The sequence below is a fragment of the Marmota monax genome, unplaced genomic scaffold (assembly GCF_021218885.2).
Source record: "Marmota monax isolate L192 unplaced genomic scaffold, Marmota_monax_Labrador192_F-V1.1 WCK01_AAM20220418_F8-fsc00086, whole genome shotgun sequence".
NCBI lineage: Eukaryota > Metazoa > Chordata > Mammalia > Rodentia > Sciuridae > Marmota > Marmota monax.
The window spans coordinates 6,156,707-6,180,225 of NW_026693086.1; the positions used below are offsets into that span (position 1 = coordinate 6,156,707).

A 23,519-nucleotide genomic window follows, 5' to 3' on the forward strand; every position below is an offset into this window, starting at 1 on the left:
TTCAAAACACAGCTCTGGGAATAAGGGGGACCTGGGTAGTGACTCTGGATGCTTTCAAGAGGAGAGGATAATGGATAGACTCTCCAGGTCCCCTTCAGTGAATCTGCTCTGGGTCCCTACCAGTTATCAGCTCCAGATTACACCAGGTTCCAACACTGTTCAACCTATAAATTCCAGGGAGAGAAGTTCAGAAGGCCTAGCTTTGGGCCCAGGCTTGTCCCTTATTGGTGAAAGAACAGGGCACCTTCTCACCTATGCATGTTCAAATTGGGACGTTGTAAAAGTAGGGGGCAACAATATCCACCTTCCATTCCCCGATCAGACACCCCCTACCCAGTGCCAAGAGCCTGATGTCCTTTTCTGAGATCCTTGGCACTCAACGGATGGTTTGGTTGGGTCTAGAGGATAGAACCTGGGCCTGGTAGCCTGAACATGTGGCTTTCTTTCCTGGTACAAGCATGAGCAGGTTCTGTCCCTCCCTGGGACTGTTTCCCCACCTATGAGGTGAGTCCAGCCTTGTGAGGCCCCTTCCAGAGCTGGAGGCCTCTCGCTGCTGACTGCCAGTTCCTGTGGCTTTTGGCAGCAGTCAGCAGAGCACCCCGCCCACTTGAGATTTGAAGATACTGGTGGTGTGCTCACTAGAAATAAAGCCCTGCCTACCGGATGCTCACCACGCACCTGAGCAAAGCTGACTGAGCCCCTTTCCTGTGCTAAGACCTTTTCTGGGCACTGGTTCTACTGAAATCAATAGGCATGACTCCAGCATTGAAAAGCTCACAGTCCACTGTTGGAGAAGCTGGGGGATCAGCAGTGACAACACACTGCCATGATGCCACCGTCAAGTTAGGTTCAGGGCAGCAACAATCTATACCAGAGATTTGAGGGGATAAGAAAAGTCTGCCCACAGAGGTGACCGGGAAGTCCCCAGGTAGAGAGGTGGGCATTCAGGAACTGTTTTTCTTCATATCATCACTTACTATCTTTGTGTTGGTATCATTGTCTGAGGTTATCTTCACTACTTGTCAACTCCAAGTAGAAAGCAGAGATCTTGTGGACATGACCTTGGCCGTAGTCACACCCCTAAACTAATCTGTTGGACCAGGCCTGGGTAGAATGTGTACCCAGTAGGTAGATATATGGGGACAATCAAAGCCCTTGGTGGGACCGGGTATGGAGAAGAGTTGGGAAAGCGGGGAGTAGATATAGATATTTTAGGAAGCTAATTCCAGCAGTCATAAGGAGGCTGGCTTGCAAGGACTTGAGCCTGGGATCAGGGAGACTGCTCTAATGATTGGTCCCACTGGGGGATGGTAAGCTCTGACCCAAGGCATTTTCTGTGGAAGTAGAGAGGAAGAGGTGCATTCAAGAGAGTTTAAGAAGGGGCTGGGGATGTGGCTCAAGTGGTTTCGCGCTCACCTGGCATGCGTGCGGCCCGGGTTCGATCCTCAGCACCACATACAAACAAAGATGTTGTGTCCACCGAAAAATAAATAAATAAATATTTAAAAAAAAAAAAAGAGAGTTTAAGAAGCAGCATTGTCAGAGACTGAGATGTGGGGAGAGAGGCAGAAGATGATACTCATATCTGACTTGCATCTGGGTGGATGACGGAGCCCACCCCCAAAAGGAAACGCTGATGGGAACACAGATTTGTCAGGAAAGTAAGCTGCAGAGTTCAGCTTTGAACTTCTTTGAACTTGGTGCACTTGGGGTCTGTGCATCATCCAAGAGGCAACTGGATTCATTATCCGCAGAGGCCAAGAGCCATTAAATTAGCTCAGCTGCAAACACAGAAATTTACATAGAAAGTGCCTTTTAAGGGGCTGAGACTGTAGCTCAGTGGCAGAGCACTTACCTAGCACGCTTGAGGCACTGGGTTTGAGCCTTAGCACTACATAAAAATAAACCAATAAAATAAAAGCATGCTGCCCATCTACAACTACATAAAGAAAAAAGAAAGTACCTTTTAAAAAGTCTTTTTCTTGTAAAAGACAGGTTGGAGTTGGTGTGGCAGTTCTGAGTTTCTAAATCAGGAGTTTAATGTGTCCGTCATCTTTTCATTACTGTAACAAATACTTCCCAGACTTTATCTGGGAAGAGCCAAACCATCAATGTCCTTGGCATTGAAAGCCAGGTGGTTTCTGTTGCTATTCCGTTCTGCCCTTATAGCATCAAAGCAGCCATAAACAATAGGCAAATGAATGGGTGTGTCTGTGTTCCTGAAGCACTTTATTAACTGAACAGTGAGGGCAGGATTTGGCCTTCCTGTTATAATCCAGTTACTCCTTCTCTAAGTCAGCATCCTCGGTTCCTTCTGAATTGCTTCTTCATCTTCTTTCTTCGTCACCTTCTTTGTGCCTTCATGTGCTCAAAGTTGCATGGACTCTACCCATCCCATTTGTGCCTTGCCAAGGAAGACAGAAGAAATATGTCTTTAAGAACGGTTCCTCAAAAACCACATAATACTTTCCCTTATATCTCATTGGTTGGAACTAGGCCATGTGATCCAACAAAAAGCTCTGAACATACCCTGAACTTGTCTGGTCATAACTTTGACTCATAGTTAAAAAAGCGAGGCGTTTCTCCTTCCAAAAAGTGGAGGCTCTGTTTGAAAAGCAACAGGTGAGGAAGGATATGTGGGTACAACCAGCAGCCTCAGCCGTAGGTATTAATTAAATGCCAAACTATGTAGCGTAGATACTCAGGGAAAAAGAGACATGAGGTCAAAGTCAAAAAAAGACTTCCTGGAGGAAATGACATTGGTTCTAGGTCCTGCAAAATGAGTAGACTTTAGGTAGATGGAGAAGAGAGGAAAGGTATGGTGGTGATATCAAAGGAAATGGGAGATGGACTTCACTTCTGGCACAAAGGCGGCTGGTCAAGTTCAAGGTCTGGTCTACCATTTGGCGCATGGCTCAAGTGGGTGGTGGAAAGCTGTGTGTGAATGTTGAGGGTATATGGGGAGCAGTCAGCAGAGACCGCTAGGACCCCAGATCCCCAAGGAAGAATCTAGAGATTTCATGGCAGGTGATCTGAAGTCAGAGGAGGCTGACTTTCTGGGGCCCCCATTACCTTTAGAATAAAGTCCCAACTCCACCATGGCCCACAAGGCTCAATGGAACCTGGACCCTGCTCTGCCTCCCTGCCTTTCCAATGCATGGCGCTCCAGCAAGTCTGAGCACCTTTCTGCTCCTTGAAGGAGCACAGTCTGTCTTGCCTCTGGGCCTTTGTATACACTATGCTTTCTTCCTCTCGATTCTCTCCATCTGGCTCCCTCCTTTAATGTGTCAGTCATCTTTCCGTTACTGTAACAAATACTTGAGACAATCGACTTATAAAGAGGAAACGTTTATTTTGGCTTGTGGTTTTGGAGGTTTCAGTTCCTGATCCGTTGACCCTGTTATTTGGGGCCTGGGGTGAGGTACCACATCATGGTGGAGCACACAGCAGAGTGACCTATTCACTCTCATGATTGCCAGCATCAAAGAAAGAGAGACAAGGGGCTGGGATCCTAATATCTCCTTCAAAGGCACACTCGCAGTGACCTAACTGCCTCCAACTAGGTCCCACCTATTAGAGGTTCCACCGCTTCCCAGTTGCTCTATGGACTTTAACATATGGCCTTTGGAGGACATTTCAGGTCTAAACTATAGCATTTAGATTTCAGTCATAATGGCATTCCTTCAGGAAGTTTCCTTGATCCCCAAGTCTGAGATAGGAGTCCTCTCTCCATGCTCTGAACATACCCTGAACTTGTCTGGTCATAACTTTGACTCATAGTTAAAAAAGCGAGGCGTTTCTCCTTCCAGAACAGGAGGACAGGCAGCATGTCTGTTTGTCCTTTGGTGTATAACCAGTGACCAGCATGGGGCCAGCTCTGGAGTAGAAATGCAGAAAATGTTGGAAAAATCAGCTTTGAACTTCTAAGAGCTGGAGAGTCACTCTAGGGGGAGAAAGAATTGGCAGAGGAGAACCCCAAGAAAGGGCCATTGGCAGGCAGGTGAATTCTGGGGCTGTGCAGCCAGGATCCCCTGTCAAGAAAGAAATGGTGAGGCTGCTTTGGCCTTGATTTCTTGTCTGTAGGAGGGAACGGGTCACCCTGAGCCTCTGGCTCCCATTAGGTAGCTGCCGCCAGACAGCTGCACACACAGGCGAGGGCTGAGGCTGGAGAGTGAGGCCAGCCCCGCCTTTACTAGTCCTGCTGCTTCAACTGAGCTCCCCTGTCCTCCTCCCTCTGTGCACAGCAGGACAAGGACTTGCAGCCCATTCTGAGACCCACCCCACACTCTGAGACCAAGGAGGTAAGAGGGGAGGAGGGGCAGATGCCAAGGCCTGGGGTCGGGCTCCTGCTGGGTCTGGAGCCAGAGCCTCCCAGTCCTTTCTTCTTGGCCTTTCAGATCCCTTTTGAGAAAAACTGCGGGGAGGACAAGAAGTGTGAGGCTAACCTGGAGCTGTCCTCTGCTGACAGGTCTGGAAGACTTCCTCCCACTCCCACCTCCAGCCTTCCCTTTAATTCCGTCTGTGTCTTTCCTTTTCTTGGTACCAAGGAGTGAACTCAGGGGTACTCAACCACTGAGCCACATCCCCAGCCCTTTTTAATATTTTATTTAGAGACAGGGTCTTGGTGAGTTGCTTAGGACCTTGCTAAATTGCTGAGGCTGGCTTTGAACTCGCCATCCTCCTGTCTTAGCCTCCGGAACTGCTGGGATGACAGTTGTGCACCGCTGCGCTCTCCTGGGCTCATTCTCGATCTTTCTGATGCAGCAGCTCCCATGTGCTGGGAAAAAACACTGGACTTAAGACACCCCTCTCCCTGCACACTGCCTCTGAGAAATGCGGGTACCTTGTGGAGAACTCAAGTGCATAAGAGCTCATTTTGTGTGGCTTTACAAATCTTTCAGTTCTAAAGTCCCCACCCCGATCCTATTTCCTTCATCTTGGTTCCTATAACTTTTCCTTGATCCCCTCACCCTCAGACCCACAGTCCTGCGTCTGACGCCGTCTGCCAGTCTGACTGTGGGGTGGACACTGAATAACTCGGGAGAAGATGCTTACTGGGTCCAGCTGAACCTGAGCTTCCCCAGGGGACTCTCCTTCCGGAAGGTGAAGGTGCTCAAGGTGAGCCTGGGGGCAGCACCTACCTGCTGCTCTGATTCCCACCGCCTCTACTCCATCCTACATCCTGAGCAGTTGGCAGCAGCTGGTAGCGGAGGAAGTGAGTGTCATATCTGTGTTCCCAGCCTGATGGTCCCCCTTGAGCTCTGTGATCTGAGGTACAAAGTTTACCCTCTCTGAACCTCAGATTTCACAACCAAAAATGAGACTGGGGACACTCAGGGGGTTAGTGAGAGGGTCATACAAAAGGAGCATGTGGAAGAGACTCAGGGGCCATGTCCCCCATGCAGTTGGTGAGTAAGATGTACAGTTGAGTGAGATGGATCCGCCTCCCTGGTAGAGGCAACCAGAGTGATTTTGAGCAATGTCCTGGAGTGTTTGACATATAATGTTTACTTTTTAAGGACTATTATAAGAGCAATATATGATCACAATGGAAATTTGAAAATTACAGAGAAGTTTAAAGAAGACCATGATATGTACTTCTACAACTCAGCAATTGCTACCCTTCCCCCGCCCCTTTGTCCGAGGGATTGAACCCAGGGATGCTTAACCATTGAGTTACATCCCCGGCTCTTTTTATTTATTTTTTATTGGTTCTTTTTAGTGAGACATTTTGATAAAATTATACATTCACAGAATATATCTTATTCTAATTAGGACCCATCCCAGTCTTGTGGATATACATGACGTACGTCACTGTGGTATATTCATATATGTACATGGGAAAGTTATGTCAGATTCTTTCCACTGTCTTTCCTATTGCTATCCTCCCTCCCTTCCTTTCATTCCCCTTTGTCTAATCCTCTGAACTTCTGTTCTTCCCCTCCCCACATTGTGAGTTAGCTCCCACATATCAGAGAAGATATTCACCCCTTGTTTTAGGGGGATTGGTTTATTTCACTTAGCATGATAGTTTCCAGATTCATCCCTTTACTATCAAATATCATAAAGTCTTCTTTATGGCTGAGGAGTATTCCATGGTGCATATATACCACATTTTCTTTCCTTTTTGTTTTTTAGTTTAAGACAGAGTCTTGTCAAGTTGTTGAGGGTCTCACTAAGTTGCCGAGGCTGGCCTTGGAACTTGTGATCCTCCTGCCTCAGCCTCCTGAGTCACTGGGCTTACGGGTGTGTGCCACTATGCCTGGCCAATTACTACTTTAATCTTTTAGTGTTTATCCTTTTTACTTTTCTCTATATAGTTTCATATATGCATATGTACATAGGTGTATATTATATATTATCTGTTTATTTATACACATACACAGTGCTGTGTACTTATTCTTTTTTTTTTTTTTTCTTTTTGGTGATACTAAGGATTGAACCCAGGGCATTCTGCATGCTATGCAAGTGCTCTCCCACTGAGCTACACCCCCACATTGGGTACTTTTTCTATATTTGTTTTAACTAATTGACATTTTTGCCCTCCACATAGTTATTCCCCCTCCCATGTTTTAAAAAAAAAATTATGGTGTTAAATATACACAATATGACTCTGCCCTTTAGGTCTGGGTTATTTCACTTAGCATAATGTTTTTGTTTGGAGTTGGTTTTTGTTTTTTCGAGACAGGAGCTCACTGTGTTGCCCAGGCTCGTCTCCACCTCCTGGTCTCTAACAGTCTCCTGCTCAGATTCCTGGGTAGATAAAAAAAAACTACAGCACACACCACCATCTGACTCTGCCCTGATTCTTTGGCTCTGCCTCTCTGGGAATGTGCTATGACAGGGCAGGGGTCCTGGAGGAGGTTGATGACCCCTGGGGAACCCTGACCCCTGGTCTCCCTTCTCATTCCCAGCCGCACAGCCAGATGCCTGTGAGTTGTGAGGAGCTTCCCGAGGAATCCAGACTCCTGACCAGGACCCTTTTGTGCAACGTGAGCTCTCCCATCTTCAAAGCAGGCAGCTCGGTGAGTGAAGTGTGTGCTTGAAACCCAGCAGCTAGGGGGCCCTGAGCTGGAGGAGGGGAGGTAGACTTTGGCTCTGAGGAAGGGGGCAGGTGATTAGCCAGAAAGCCAATCCCTACCCCAGGGGACATGTGTAGGAGCTGTTCTCTGTCACATTAGAAAGCCTGGACCTTGGATGCAGACAAACTGGGACTGGGTTATTCGTTTTGTGACCATGGACACAAGACTGAACCATCTGGATCCTTGGTTTTCTCATCTGTACAATGGGGATGAAATGCTTAGCCAAGTGTTTGGGATGTAGTGAGCACCTGTGGTGGTCACTGCAGTCGTGGTGACTATGCTGGGGGCCATGAGGTGCTCAGACTGCCCCTGAGGCCCCCTGTCCTTCCCTGCTAGGTTGGTATCCAGGTGATGTTTAATACGCTGCTGAACAGCTCCTGGGAGGACTTTGTTGAGCTGCACGCCACTGTGAACTGGTGAGCAGGTCCTCAGAGGGCCCCTGCCAGCATCGCCACCACCCAGGCCTGGCCAAGCCCATCTAACTCCCTCTGCCTTCCCCTGATGTAGTGAGAATGAGGACCCGCTCCTCCTGGAGGACAACTCGGCCACCACCAGCATCCCTGTCATGTACCCCGTCAACGTGCTCATCAAGGAGTGAGTCCTTCTGTGTTGTGTTGACCCCACTCCACCTCAGCCTTCCCACCCAGTCTTGATGCCCATGAGCTCCCCGCCCACGCACCCTTAATTTTCTTTCCTTCTTCTTCTTCTTTTTTTTTTTCTTTTTTGATTCTGGTGATAGAACTCAGAGGTGCCCTACCTCTGAGCTACATCCCCAGTTCTTTTTATTAATTTGAGACACCGTTTCTCTGAGTTGCTGAGGCTGGCCTCAAGCTTGAGATCCTCCTGCCTTAGCCTCCCAAGCTGCTGGAATTATAGGCATATGCCACTGTGCCTGGCTTCTCTTCCTTTTCTAGAGCTTGGGGCAGCACAGTAATTAGAACTGATCCCAGCCACAACCCCTGTGGTTTTCCACGTTCCAAAAATGGAGGGTCCTCTAAGAACTCAGGTCAGCATTAATTGATGGAATTTAAAACTCCACAGCAAGCTGCCTGGTGCCAGATGCTATGCCAGAGGCACTGCATGGCTGTTTGCTTTCCCTGGAGCTTTTGACACCTCCATGGGGAAGCTGTACCTCTCTCTCCATTCAACTAATAAACAAACGGAGGCTCAGAGAAGAAAGGCACTTGCCCAAGGTCATATAGCCAGGAAGCACTGAAGCCAGGGTCTCAACTTTGTCTGGCTCTGTTAGCTGGTATTAGCTGTGCTAGAGTCTCTCTCTTCCTGGGCTCAGCAGTGCTGGAAGAGATTAAAGTCCCCACCATGACCCCTGCCCTCAGGGAGCTTACAGTCAAGCCAGAGAAACCAAACTCCTGCACCCCTAGAACCAGTGAATCTTAGAATGCTGGGGCAGGAAGGACTCACAGGGAACTCTAGTTGGACTTTCTAGTTTATAGAGAAGAAGATTAGAAAAGTTGAGGGGCTTTTTCAGATTGGCTCAGTGAGATAAGGACAGGTGCAGTATCTGAGTTCAGGTCTCTGATACTTTTGACCATAAATTCCAACTTGATATGAAATTATGAGCCAGTCAATGTCAGGGTAAGTGGGGGAGAGGCGAAAGATTGATGAAGATGAGACTTGGACTGGGGTCTGGAGGACGGGGCAATTTGGATAAGGGCCAGAAAGGAGGCAAAGATCATAGCATAGGCAAAGGGATGAAGGTAGAGGGACCCATGTTGGGAATAGGGACTGGGCAGGTGCCACCAAGGGCAGGTGTGTGCAGGGGAGCAGAGGAAGGCAGTCTGGACATGGGAGCTTGGACCTGATCCTCCCAGGCAGCAGGGAGCCATGGACGGGTTCTGAGTAGTAGCATCAGGATCAGAGAGATGTCAGGAAGAGCCAGCCACATGCACTGGAAGCATGGGGTGGGGGAGGGGTGCAGAGGTTGACATGGTTATCAAGATAAACAGAGCTCAGAAGACTGGGGAGACGCTGGTGAGGTGACACTCAGCACAGAGGACACAGCCCCCAAAGCATGGCCCTGCCCGCCAGGCACCTGTCTTATTTCTCCACTGTGGGGCTTTGGGCAAGAGGCTGGCCTTAGTTTCCAAAGAACTCAATGAGATGGTGCCCTTGTAATCCCTAGCCCCGTGCTGACAGTTCAAAGGCTTCCTAGAGTTCTGGATGACATCTCCTCCACCCTCAATTTCTGCTCTTCTCTCTCTACAGCCAGGAAAACTCCACACTGTATGTCAGTTTCACCCCCAAAGGTCCCAAGATTCACCAAGTCAAGCACATCTACCAGGTATGAACCTCAAAGGGGGAAGGGTCCTTATAGACCTGAACATATTCGTTCAGGCCTGCCCTGGGGATGGAGGTTGCACATGCCAATTAGACACAGTCTATCCTCAGTGGATCCAAGTCTGTCATCCTGCCTACAGAGCTTCACAGCCTCTACTTAAATGATTCCACCAGCAGTAGGCTCAGTACTTCCTTTCCACCACTGGACATATCATTATGGGATCAGAACTTGAGAACAAGGACTCTGAGAGAGAACCTATATTTTTGCTCAAGCATTTAATGAACTGCTGTTCTACTTTAGGTACTTTGCTTGGTGCTGGGTCCCTGCCCATCACCAAGCCTAAGTTCTGCGACTGGTGCTTTATTCATACACCTGTGTCACTCCCACTCCAGCCTGTAAGGCCCTATTTGATAATCATTGCCATTCTCATTGAACAGATGAGACAGGTCAGTAGCTTGCCTAGGTCACACCAGCTCCTAGGGGAAGGGATTCGATTCAGGCTTTCATTTGAATACCCAAATCCATGTGCTAAACCTCCAAATTCATGATTTGACATTGCTCCTGCAATATGGTCACTGCTGGGCAATGATCCCCACCCCCAACCCTCAACCACACCCCACCACCCCCAATTAGGGTTTCCTTATAGGTGACCTCAAAGGGAGTAGGAGGCATTGACTAAGTCAAGAGCATTTTCATTTTACTTTGTAGGATAAATATAATCCAGTACAGTACAGTGCAGAGGAGTGTAGTAAACTTTGCATACAATTGCTATCTTGCAGCTTTGGTCTCCACATGTTCCAAGCCAAATTTGTCATCTTCCCCTAAGTCAGCATTTCCTCTGACTTGCTCGGAATCCTTTTAAAGCACCAGCTTTTCCTCAAGTAGAATTGCCAAGTCTGCATGAATTTCTCTTCCTCTGTGCCTGGTCCCACTGTTCTATAGTCTGTATCCCTTTTCTCTTTGCCCCCTGATACTGTTCAGACTCAGTTTCTCATCTTCTTGCATCTGGATTGTTGAAACAGGCTCTAAGATTTCAGACAGGGAGCTAGAGCTCTGTGGTAGAGCACTTGCCTAGCATAATATGCTGAGCCCTGAGTTCTATTCCCAGCACCACAATAAAATAAAATAAAATAAAGTTGCATACAATTTCAATGTGGCTAGTAAGGCCTAAATAGCCCAGCATTAAGAGTTATTAAAAATTTTAAAAATTTGAGGGGCTGGGGATGTGGCTCAAGCGGTAGCGCGCTCGCCTGGCATGCGTGCGGCCCGGGTTCAATCCTCAGCACCACATACAAACAAAGACGTTGTGTCTGCAGAAAAAACTAAAAAATAAATATTAAAAATTTGAGACAGGCCCTACATGGGGCCTGACCTGCCTTTCTGAACTTCTTCCATTCTATGCATCTTACAATCTACTCTTTCCTCAGCTACCACCATGATTCTCCATCACCTAGTTGATAGTACTGTGACTCCTCATGCTCAGGCCTTCTGGGTCCCATAGTTGGATCCCAATATGATGGCAGAATTCTCCCCATGTCTCCTTTCCACTCTCCAACCAATCACACTCACCTGGTATAGTTCTGACTCTCTGTATCTTCTCCTTCTGGATACCCTCCCATCTTTACCTATGAAAACCCTGGCAGACTCTCATAGTTAAGTTCAATTGCTGCCTCTGACATTAGGCCTTTTCAAGTTACTTTAACTGATATTTTAAGTGCCCACCAATGTTTGTTGAATGAATAACAATAGAACCCTTCATACTGGATATATATTTCCTTGCTTGACCTCCCTGAGACATATTGGTGCCACTTCTGTGTCACTTTTTTATGCATTCTGGGTCTCCAGCACCAGCACGAGTAGCTTGAGACAGGTCAGTAGCTTGCCTACGTCACACAAAAGCATTCAAGAGCTGGTCCTGGTGGCACACACCTATAATCCCTATAATCCCAGCAACTCAGGACACTGAGGCAGGAGAATCACAAGTTCAAGGCCAGCTTGGGCAATTTAGCAAGACCAGCAGCAACTTAACACTTGGTGTCAAATTTAAATTTAAGTTTAAAAATTTTTTTAAAGGCCTAGGGATATAGCTCAATGGTAAAGTGGACTTAGATATTCAATCCCCAGGACCTAAAAAGTAAAATAAAATAAAATAATTAAATAAAAGCCAGATATTTTAGTCAGCATTTTTTGGTGCTGTGATCAAAAGACCAGACAAGATCAAAGTGGAGAAGGAAAAGTTGATTTAGGGTTCACGGTTTCAGAGGTCTCAGTCAGTAGAACGCCAACTCCACTGTCCTGGCGCCCAAGATCAGGCAGAAGATCAAGGCAGAAAAAAGGAAAGCAATCCAGGACCTGACAATCAGGAAGCAGAGAGTGCTCTGCTCACCGAGGACAAAATATATACCCTGAAGGCACACCCTCAGTGAACCACATCCTCCAGCCACACCCTGCCTGCCTATTGTTACCACAGTAATCCCTACCAGTAGATTAATGCACTGTTTAGGTTAAAGCTCTCATAACCCAATTATTTCACCTCAAACTCTCTTGCATTGTCTCATACCTGAGTTTATTTGGGACACCCTAAATCTAAACCAGGCAGCTCCTGCCTATAATCTTAGAGATTTAGGAGGTTGAGGCAGGAGGATTGAAAGTTTGAAACCAGCCTCAGCAATTTAGTGAGGCCCTAAGCAATTTAATGAAACCATGTTTCAAAAAAAAAAAAAGATTTGGGGATGTAGTGTTAAACCACGATGCAAAGATAAGACCACCGACTCCAATTTTAAATCAAATTAAAGCAAGCTTGTAATTCTGACTAGCTCGGACAGTCCCTCTCCCGAAATCAATGGGATAGAAGACAGCACTCCAGCTATCTAGGCACAGTTTTATAGCACAAAAAGTTGCAAAAGGGGGTTGTCTTGAGAACTCACAGATAACAGGATTTTGACAAGCATAATACAAAGGCAGGTAGCAAGTTAATGAGTAAATTTAAATCCCAACATCAGAATTTATGAGGGGCCATTAGCGTTTCAGAGAGGGTGGTTATCTGGCCAGGGAAAGCCAGAATTTATGAGGCGTCACTAAGGTTTCAGAGGGGGTTGTTATCTGTTCAGGGAAAGCCAGGCTTGGGTGAGTTCAAGGCGCGGGCAGGCATTCCAAGCCAGTTTAAAACATCAAAATATGGCCAGGCCAAATAGAAATCCTAATATTTTACAGAAAACAGAAATGATTCTTTTATAACTTTTGACAAGATGGCTCCTAATTTTAAGAATGAATTAGGCTAGGTTTATCAATAGCTCAGTGGTAAAGCCCCTGGGTTCAACTCCCAGGATCCCCCGCCCAAAAAAAAAAAAAAACAACACCCTACTTTTCTGGCTGGGGTTGGCTAGCTCAGTGGTAAGAACATATACTTTAGCATGTGCAGGACCTTGAGTTCAATTCCCAGCACCTAAACAAAAGCACAAAACTACCTTTTTTTCAGCCTGTTACGTACTAGACACCATGTCAAGCAATAAGGAATAGGAGATGAAATAAGACATTGCCTCCGTAGTCAGGAAGTTCAAGGTCTAGTGGAGTTTGAGACACAGAAACAGACACTTTGCCATCCTGCCAGGGATGACCAGTGCTGTGGGACACAGGAGGAGGAAACTGCCCTCTCTTTGGGGCAGCAGTAAAACCTTCAGAGATGATGATGGGGCAGGGCCTAGCAGGTGTGTGAGGGTTTGCCATGTGAAGAGCACAGAAGCCACACTGAAAAGCTGTGAGGGCGGGCCAGGTGTGGGTCATCAGTGCCCAGTGCCCACAAATAGTGGACTCATCCAGTGAGGACTGCAGGGCACTTGGGTGGAGTGGCAGTTGGCGTGGTTGGTATTCAGTCTCTGAAGTCCCTGTCCTCTATGCCAGGTGAGGATCCAGCCTTCTGTTCATGATCACAACATGCCAACCCTAGAGGCCTTGGTTGGAGTGCCACAGCCTCACAGCGAGGGGCCCATCACACACCAGTGGCACGTGCAGATGGTGAGTGCTGCCCAGAGAAGGGGGCTGCCCAGGCCTGTGGGTGAACTTGTCCTGGGTTCAAAGCTTGGAGCTGGATATGGGAAGTGGGTGAGAATGGAGGGATCCAAGTCCCATAGACTCAGTGATGTCTAAAATAACTAAGGGCCAGTGGGGGAAGAAAACTAGAATGCTAATGTCTTTACTCGGGTGGAAAGAGGCCCCAGACCAACTGGAGACCCCACATCTTCATTCCTAGGATCCTCCTGTCTCCTGCCATCGTGAGGAACTGAGAAAGTTACCCAGTGCAGCTGAGGTATGAGCATGTGAGCTAAGAAACTGGGCTGGGGCCAGGCACAGTGGTGCACTCCTGTAACCCCGTTATTCAGGAAGCTGAGGCAGGAGGGTCGCAAGTTCAGAACCGGCTCTCAGCAACTCAGCGAGATCCTGTCTCTAAATAAAATATGAATAGAAAATGTAAATAAATAAATATAAATTTATAAATTTTACAAATATGAAATATATATAAAATAGGGCTGGGGATGTGGCTCAGTCGTTAAACACCCCTGGGTTCAATCCCCTGTACTGCTCCCCCACCCCCCAAAAAAAGAAATAGCAAGGGAAAGAAAACAAATTTAAATGTTTTTAAACTTTAAAAATAAGAAAGGCTGGGGATATAGCCCAGTGGTAGAGAACCCCTGAGTTCATCCCTGGTACCACAAAAATGGGGGTGGGGTAGGGGTGTAGCTCAGTGGTAAAGCCCCCTGGGTTCAATCTCTGGTACAAAAAAAAAAAAAAGAAATCAGTCTGCGGTTGGGTAGTATGCAAAGGGACAATAGCCCTCTCTGATACCCCTGTATTCCTGACCCCGTCAGCCTTGTCTCCCAGGAGTCCAGTTCCACTGCCCATTTGTCTTCAGTCAGGAGATCCTCGTCCATGTTACCGGGACCGTGGAGCTGGTGGGCGAGATTGAGGTACCATCTACTCAAAACTGGTGATGGGGAGTAGTCAGGGCCTAGGAGCCTCGGTGGGTGGTAGTGCATGGGAACTCCCCCAAATAGTCTACTTCTATTTTTCTTTCTGTCTGGATGAAAAATTCCCCAAGTTTAGACAGTTGCAGATGAAAGAGAACTATGATTTGCTTGATATTTGCAGGGCTGTTTTTGTGAGTCTACGGAAGGGGATGTTCTTTATGGGAAAAACCTCCCTTCCAGCAATGAGGAGGTGCCCATGGTAGAGAACTGGGTAGAGGAGGGTCACCTCACTGGTCCCACTCCCCTCTTCTCCCCTTTGTGTTAAAGTGGGGGCAGAAGTCAGTGAGTTCTCCGTCCTTGTTCTCCTGGTCCTGATGCCTCCCCACCCTTCCAACAGGCCTCTACCACGTTCAGCCTCTGCAGCTCGCTCTCCATCTCCTTCAATAGCAGCAAGCACTTCCACCTGTATGGCAGCAATGGCTCCATGGCCCAGGTATCTACCCACTTAGAAGTCCCAGGAACAGGCAGCAGAGGGCTTCAGGCCAGGTACACACACTCACAACCCCAGTCAAAGCCATCTGCCCTGGGGAATTTCCCACCCCACTTGGGTGCAAGCAGACCCCAAGGTCACCCCTCTGAGATAAGGTAGACTCAGGTGTCAGCTAAAGATCAATCAGATGGCAGTTTAGCAAAGGGTCCCCAACCCAGCAATGAACATAGAGAGGGTGCTCAGAGCAGTACAAAGGTTCAGGGAGTGATCAGAGAAGGCGGGGGACCAAGAAGTGTAGACAGCCCCACAGATGAATCTTAAAGCAGAAGCAGAAGCCAGATTCAGATTTGAATGCTGAGCTGAGATTCTGGCACTGTGTGCTGGGGCTAATGGGAAGCCATATAAGTCTTTGGGAAGACTTATATGTAGGTTGTAGGTTGTAGGTTGACCTAGCCACTGTGGTGACTATAGTGGGTGACACATTTGAGAGAGGGGGTCTGGAGCCAGAGTCCAGTACTCCAATAAACCCAGATGGACATGGTGAGACTGGGGACTGGGTGGTATGGGAACTTTTAGGGATGGGAAGGCTTGCACTCAGCTGCCCCTCCTCCCACAGGTCCTCATGAAGGTCGACGTGGTTTACGAAAAGGAGATGCTCTATCTGTATGTGCTGAGTGGCATTGGAGGGCTGCTACTACTGCTACTAATTTTCGCAGCGTTATACAAGGTAAGAACTTCTGAGAGGAATGGGCATTGCCAAGACTGGGGGGTGCCCTTTGGCAGGAGCCAGGGAGGAGACCACTGTGTTCAGGGAGCATTAGAGCCAGAAAAGATGTCAACTTATCTCCTCTTTCTGCAGATAAGGCTACTGAGGTCCAAAGAGCATGTGAGGTTTTTTCCCACTATTGCTCAGTCCAGCACTGGCAGAGCCAGGACTAGGTACCCTAGAAAGGAGGGACAAGGATGCCCATGTAGCAGGGCCTCCTGGTGCCAAGTCCCATAGTACAGAGGCATATGCCAAAATATGGTCCCTGTCTTCCCAAAGGGAAGGCATAATGAGTGCCACACTGGGGACCTGTGTACTCTGGAACCTGTCATACAGGGACCTCACTCAGGCTGGGAGGGCCTGGGAAGTCCTCCTAAGAGAGGTGGCATTTGTTGGGATTTGAAAAATGACTAGAAGATAGAGATGAAGAGTGAAGGGCATATGATCCAGGTAAAGAACCTCAAATAGTACAGAAAAGAGAGCACAGAAAATCAAAGTTTCTCTCTAATTGCATTCCCGGAGGGTTGTCATAAACTCCCATTTTGTTTTTATTCCTTCAAATTCTGATTTCATTGTTAATATATGTGTGCATGTGAGTGTGAGAGAAAAGAGAGGGCTGGGTTTGCGGCTCAGTGGTGGAGCACTTGCCTCACATGTGTGAGACATTGGGTTGGATCCCCAGCACCACGTAAAAATAAATAAATAAGTAAAGGTATTGTGTCCATCTACAACTAAAAAATATTTTAACAAAGAGACAAGAGAAATTTTATGTGTGTATAGGTGAAGAACACAAATGGAGTAATACTATAAAGACTTCTTGGGAGCTTGTGTTTTCCACTTAACTCACTCACACTCTCTCTCTCTCTCTCTCTCTCTCTCTCTTTTTTTGGCGGGGGCGGGAGTACTGGGGATTTAGCCCAGGGGTGCTTTACCACTGAGTCACATTCCCCCAGCCCCCAGCTCTTTTTACTTTTTATTTTGAGGCAGGATCTCACTAAGTTGCTTAGGGCCTTGCTAAGGGATGAAGCTGGCCTTGAACTTGCAATCCTCCTGCCTCAGCCTCCCAAGCCACTGGGATTACAGGTGTGCGCCACTGTGCCTGGTATCTACTTGATACTACATCTTGATGTTCGTCAGCTTTACCTCCTGCTTTTGAACTTGGCTAGTTTTCTAATATCTGGATGTCCCATTTTTTATTTAACAAGTTCCTATTTTGTTTTTTAGTTTTCTCATACTGGGGATTGAACCCATAGAAGCTCTACCACTGAGTCTCCCAGCCCTCTTTGTTTTTTGTTTGTCTGTTTGTTTTGTTTTGTTTTTCAATATTTTGAGATGTGGTCTTGCTAAGTTGCCCAGGCTGGCCTTGAACTTATGATCCTCTTGTCTAAGCCTCCCAAGTCACCAAGATTAAACAAGTTCCCTATTGATGAGCAATGAACATTTGGATTGTTTCTCATTCCCGTCTGTTTTAACCAATGTGTCAAAGACTCTTTTTACTGATATCCTTGCACATTCATTCAAATATTTTTTAGACTTAATTCCTAGAAGTGAAAGCACTGGGGAAAATATATGTATGTTTTGAGCTTTCAACAAGTATGTACATATAATAAGCACTATATAAGTGTTGGCTCTTCATGTTTGTTACTAAATACTGTCAAATAACTGGTCAATGGGATGGGGAATAGCACTTGCCTAGTGTGTGGGGGGCCATGGGTCAATCCCCAGCACTGGGAGAAAAAAAAGACACTCATTTAAAAGATTGAAACATGACATTTTGATGAGCCAAAAAATGAACTACTAGTGCTGGAGATGTAGCTGTACTGTAGCTCAATGGTAAAGTGCTTGCCTAGAACTCATGAGGCCCTAGGTTTAATCCCCAGCACTGCAGAAAAAAAAGAGTGAACTACTAAACTTAAAGCTTTTAAAAGTATTTCCAGCCAGGCAGGGTGGCACACACCATAGTCCCAGCAACCTAAAAGGATGAGGAAGGAGGATCACAAGTTCAAGACCAGCCTGGGCTATTAACAAGACCCTGTCTCAAAATAAAAAAATAAAAATTGGGCTAGGGGTGGCTAGGGTTATGGCTCAGTGGTAGAACACTTGCCTCAAATGCATGAGGTACTGGGTTCGATTCTCAGCACCACATATAAAATAAATGAATAAAATAAAGATCCATCAACAACTAAAAAAAAAAAATTGGGCTGGGGATATGACTCAGTGGTAAAGCACCCTGGGTTCAATCCCCAGTATCAAAACAAAACAAAACAAAACAAACAAACAAACAATATGAAGGGCTGGGCATGTAGATCAATGGTAAAGCACTTGCTTAGCATGTGTGAGCCCCTCGGTTACATTCCCCAACACACAAAAAAGTTTTTTCAAGATTTATATGTACATATATTTTCCCCCACCAAAGAACCAAGCTTGCAGATGACAGAGTGTCTTCACATGTTGTTGGAGCTGACTGGTCCAAAATGCTGCCTGGACTTTTGCTCACTAAATATCTGTCTTCCTTCAGGTTGGATTCTTCAAACGGAACCTGAAGGAGAAGATGGAAGCTGATGGAAATGTTCCAAATGGAATCGCTGGAGAAGACTCTGGAGAAGCATCTCAGGAAAAGTCCATGGATCTGGATTGTTTAGAGCCCCTCCAGGGAGAGGAGGCCCAGGATGGAGGTGACAAGGACTGAGGTCCAGGCTTGATGCACAGAGGACCCAGAACTGGACTTAAGATGCCTGGGGCTAGTCAGCCTCTGCCTGCATTGCAGGCCTCAGTTTCCTGGTTTTGAGCATGGATCTCATTCCCGCCTGTCTCTTCTGCAGATTCACGGTGAGAATCTACAGAGGTGAGGCCTTGTGGTCCTCAGATAGTCCTGGCTCCCACCAGCCTGTCTTAGTTTTCTCCCCTGGAAGAGAATATCTAATTTAAATTGAAATTTAAATTTGAACCGCAGTCTCAGAACCTAGTGATACTCTGGCCTTCTCCTTTGCCCTTGAATGTCCAGAGGCCTCGGATTCCCAGAACTTGCCCCTATACTCTCTCCTTCTAGTGTTAGTCCCCCCCATTCTGTTGCCAGAGAGCAAATGTGATCCGTGTAACTGCATTGCTATAGCAAATGACAAAGACCACCTTCCTTAAGAAGACTTTCAAGATCTTGCAGAATTGGGTCCCTACAGTTCTGGAGATGTCCTACCTCCCTTTCTAGGGCTTTCTAGGCTTCTGTTATTCCAGCCTTTCTTGGCTGCCAAACTCCTTCCTCTCTTGCTGCATCTGCCCAGACAGCCCCCTGTGCCTGGAACATTCCTACCCTTCAGATCTCTGCCTACTTGTCATTTCCTCAAGGCAGCCCCCATCCTGGCTCAATCCAGCTCTACATTGTCCACACTTACACCGGTCTGAACCTGTTCCTTATCCCCCAGGTTGTATGTGTTCACTGCTTAATGATTTATTTAATTTCAATCTCTCAAATAGTGAACTCCATGAATGTAAGGAGTGCGTAACTGTCCCCGTTCACCTTAGAATCACTGATGCTATCTCAGGATAGGGCACAGCAGGTGTTTGTCACAATTTCATTAAATTCATGATGGAACCTATGGAAAGATACAGAAAATGTTTAGACAGGCCCTTGGGAACCCTGTCAAGGCTCAGCCTTCACAGGTTCTGCCCCTCTCCTGGTTCCACAGTGCCTGCTCAGAGGAAAGCCAAGCTCAAAATGGAATGGGTTCCACTGGTGTCTTGCCACCAAGCACAGTGCCTGTACATATTTGCCCAGTAAATGTGAGATTCGGTCCAGTTTTGTCATGTTTTTGTGCTGGTGCAACATTCCGGACTGGTTCAATTAGATAAACATTCCCCTTTCAACCTAAGAGGTTGCAGTTCTCCCTAAGAGGAACCAAAATGGTCAGCTCTGCCTCTTCCTTCTCTGTGACTCTCTCCTTCTCTCTCTCTCTCTCTCCCCCTCCCTCCTTCTTATCCTCCCTCTTTTTTTCTTTTACCATGGTGACCCTTAGATACTGATCTGTGCCTGACCTTGTAGGTTTTATTAAAAAGAGAAGGAGAGGGGCTGGGATTGTGGTTCAGCGGTAGAGTGCTCCCCTAGCACAAGCAGGACCTGGGTTCAATCCTCAGCACCACATAAAAATAAAGGAATTGTGTTGTGTCCATCTACACCTAAAAAATAAATATTTTTTTAAAAAAGGAGAGAGACTGGTGGTGTAGCTCAGTGGTAGAACACTTGTCTAAAATGCATGAGGCCCTGGATTCAATCCCCAGCACCACAAAGGACAAAGGCGGGGCGGGGGGAAAGACTGAATCAGAGAAAAGGTAGACAAGGTTAGGGGCATTTGATAATTTATTAAGATGGGAGTATAATCCAGTAATAATGGTGCATGCCTGTAATCCCAACTACTTTGGAGGCTAAGACAGGAGGGTCACAAGTTCAAGGCCAGACTGAGCAACAAAGTGAGACCCTGTTTCAAAATAAACATTAGAAAAGGACTCAGTGGTATGTTTGTGCATGCTTGAGACCTGGGTTCAGTGATCCCCCACACCTTCCTCATCTTTTATTTAGAGCAAGGATGGAAGAGGTATGGCCCTCAAGTACCTCCTTTAGAGGAGAAAGAGGGGGCCAGTCATTGCTATCTTCCTGTGCTCAATAGGACCCCAAGGAAATATTGAGTGACTAGGATCAGCTCCTGGTCTAGCACTGGGAAGAGAGAACATGGTGCAATATTTTGGTTCCCCAGGCAGTGACTGCCCCCTTCTGCCTAGAGAAGATGACATAAACATTCCCAAGCCTGGCATGCAAGACCCAAGATGGTCATTCAAAGCCTCCTAGCCTCTCCAACCTCACCACCCATTCTCCTGGTCAAGCCCCCAAAGAACCTGGGGCTGGCCCATAAACAAGATAGCAGAAAGGAAGAACTGAGACCCATTTTCCCAGAGTGGAGAAAATGTTTAACTGCCCAGAATATCGCAGAACTAAGAACAGCACATGAAATGATCTGTAGGGCTCATGAAAGGTAAGTCAGGTTCTTTTCATTCAGTGGGTCTTGAGGGCTTTGTGTCCAGCTCTGTCCTGGGATCTGAAGATGTAGTGATGAAAATGGCAAATCTCTGCTCTCAAGAAGTTTGTTCCAGTGGGAAAATAGTACAGTGACTTCAGGTAGTGATTAGGGCTAGGAAGAAAAGAAAGCAGGATAACAGGTTAGGGAGTGATGCAGAAGGCCATGGGTGGTCAGGGAAGTATCTCTGAGGAGGTGAGATTTTGAGACATACTTGCACACACACACCCACACATACACACACACACACACACAAAAAAAAAAAAAAAAAAGATTGTTTTCATCGAGTCTGGAACCAAAAAAGCAAGTCTCATTTCAGGATGAGAACTGCCATCATTTGCATCTCGGAATCTCTTCTAACTGGTCCTCCCTACTTGCCTTTCTCTGCCTTTATGACTTTACACAAAATGCTCATTCCACCTCTCCTTTTCCTTTCTTCTTTTTTTTTTATTTTTTTGTTTTGTTTTGTTTTGAGATGGGGGTCTCCCTATATTTCCCAGGATGGCCTTGAACTTCTGGACTCAAGTGATCCTCTCACTTTAGCCTTCCAAATAGCTGGGACTATGGGCACACACCACCACACCTGGATTCTACCTCTTTTCTGTCCGATACGATTTTCCTTACTTCAAAGCACTTGAGCTTTCTTCATTCACTCGATTCCATCAGCACTGAGCTTCCTCCTCACTGGGGCCCATCACGCTGCCTCTGAGCAGGCTTCTCTCCAAACTGTTAGGTCCTGCAAGGAGGATAAAGCCTCATTTGTGTCTTAGCAACACCTGCTCCTCCCCAGGGCTGGCACAAGGGGCTGTTCCATAAGTGTCTAATTCTGCGGTACTTAATATGAGGATTCTTTTATGCTTTTAAAACTATTGAGGATTCTCCAAAGAACCATTTTTATATGGGTTATATCTATTGTTATTTATTAAATTAGAAGTTAAAAATGGAAAAAAAAAGTTAAAACATAAGAACATCCAAGCCCATATTCCACATGAACCATCAGAATAATGATATATGTCATTGCAAATCATAACTAGAAAATGCTGTATTTTCAAGAGAGAGTGAACAAAGAACATCTTAATATTGTTAAGGAAAATAGTCAAACTTCAGTCAGATCTGGTTTGAATTCAGGCTCTGCTGCCTCCTAGATGTGTCCTTGGGACTTGTTTTTTTCATCTGTAAAATGGCAATAAAAACTATATGTATACTTCAGAGCTCCTGTGAGCATTAAATGAGATGACACTTGCAAACTGCTTAGCACTATTCCTAGCCCATATATGCTTACTAATGGTAGTGGATGGCAATGGTTTTTCTTGTGCAGGCTGTAGCAGAAAGCCAAATAGAGAGACCTAATCTGGAGTTTGAGTTCTCCCATTAGCTTGCTGTGTGATCTTGGGAAAGAAACCTGCCCTTTCTGTTTTTTTTTTTCCCCCTACTCTGGAAGTTTCTCAGGAGCTGTCATAGAAGAGAAGGGTGGAGTGTGATCACCTAAATCCTCACCCTTATTTGATCTGCTTTTATATACAATGGACCTTTTATCCACAAACTTTATTACATCTGCCAATTCAACTAATTGTGGATTGAAAATATTTAGGACACTGGGGATGTAACTCACTGGTACAGCATGTGTCTCACATGCATGATGCCCTGGGTCTAATCTCCAGCACTACAAAATATATATTCAGAAAAAATTGCATTTGTACTGAATATGTCAGATTTTTTCTTGTCATTATTCCTTAAAACAATGCAGTTTAATGATTAATTACATGTATAGGGATTATAAGTAATCTAGAAATGATTTAAAGTGGCTGGGCAAGGTGGCACATGCCTTTAATCCCAGTGGCTCAGGATGCTGAGGCAGGAGGATCATGAGTTCAAAGCCAGTCTCAGCAACTTAGCAAGGCCCTTAAGCAACTCAGCAAGACCCTGCCTCAAAATAAAATACAAAAAAGGACTGAGTATGTCGCTCAGTGGTTAAGCACCCCTGGGTTCAATCCCCAGTATCAAAAAAAAGTGTACGGGAAAATTATATAAAGAACCTGAGCATCCTCAGATTTTGGTATCTTCAGGGGGTCCTGGAGCCAATTACCCATGGATACTGATGAATATTGAGGGTCTGTTCAAACAAGCCACTTGTAATTAAATGTCACAGGTCTTGTGCCCTGGGTCTTCCAGTTTTCAGGGGTCTATAGACATGTTTGGGAGCTGAATACAAAAATCAACTTCAAAATACAAAAATAAAATTATAGAATTGAAATGAAGGGTTAAGTAAATGCACAAATATGTCAGGTAGTCAGGTGCAGTACTATTAAACATTTATAGCTATGTTGTTATTTTACATGTGGTAGTTGGAGTATTTTAATATTTGAAATTATGTGTGGTAGAATGTCAATACAAAAAGTCTGCATCAGCTGGGCCCTGTGGCATGCACCTGAAGCAGGAGAATCACTGGAATCCAGGAGCTTGAGGGCTGCCTGGGCAACATTTAACCCCATTTAAAAAAATATATTCATCAGGTTCATAAAGGTTGGGCTGAGGAGGTAGCTCAGTGATACAGTGCTTCTCTACCATGCATGAGACTCTTAAGTTTGATCCCCAGTTCCCCCCCCCCACACACACACACACAAATTCATAAAGATCTTGAAATTATTATTAAGATTTCATTTGACAAAGATGTTTTACTTTGTGTGTGTGTGTGGGGGGGCGGGGAACACACACACGTTGAGGCTTGAACCCAGGGTGTTGTGCATGAATGCTAAGTAAAAGCTCTGCCTGGGAGCTAAAATCCCCAGCTCCTACTTCCAAAAATATTTTAGTTTGAAAACCAAACAAACTGAACTGCATAACTCTAGAGCTTG

At 46.1% G+C, this 23,519-nt stretch overlaps 1 protein-coding gene across 3 annotated transcripts in view; it reads left to right on the forward strand.

Annotated features, from left to right (window-relative positions):
• Itgal (integrin subunit alpha L) overlaps window positions 1-21,873 on the forward strand; it is a 45,922-nt gene extending 24,049 nt beyond the window's left edge. The window contains exons 19-31 of one of the 3 annotated variants that reach the window (XR_009227812.1): window positions 4,245-4,301; window positions 4,398-4,468; window positions 4,977-5,118; window positions 6,915-7,025; window positions 7,419-7,498; window positions 7,590-7,676; window positions 9,309-9,384; window positions 13,282-13,395; window positions 13,631-13,687; window positions 14,247-14,345; window positions 14,743-14,891; window positions 15,452-15,562; window positions 18,120-18,157. Coding sequence is in view for 2 of the 3 variants with exons in the window: in XM_046454584.2 (XP_046310540.1) it covers window positions 4,245-4,301; window positions 4,398-4,468; window positions 4,977-5,118; window positions 6,915-7,025; window positions 7,419-7,498; window positions 7,590-7,676; window positions 9,309-9,384; window positions 13,282-13,395; window positions 13,631-13,687; window positions 14,247-14,345; window positions 14,743-14,838; window positions 15,452-15,562; window positions 18,120-18,290 (1,272 nt within the window). In the remaining variant the exon portion in view is untranslated. Of the gene's footprint in view, window positions 1-4,244; window positions 4,302-4,397; window positions 4,469-4,976; window positions 5,119-6,914; window positions 7,026-7,418; window positions 7,499-7,589; window positions 7,677-9,308; window positions 9,385-13,281; window positions 13,396-13,630; window positions 13,688-14,246; window positions 14,346-14,742; window positions 14,892-15,451; window positions 15,563-18,119 lie in introns of all 3 variants that reach the window. The other 2 variants (XM_046454585.2, XM_046454584.2) reach the window with 2 other exon arrangements.
• The last annotated feature ends 1,646 nt before the right edge of the window (window positions 21,874-23,519 follow it).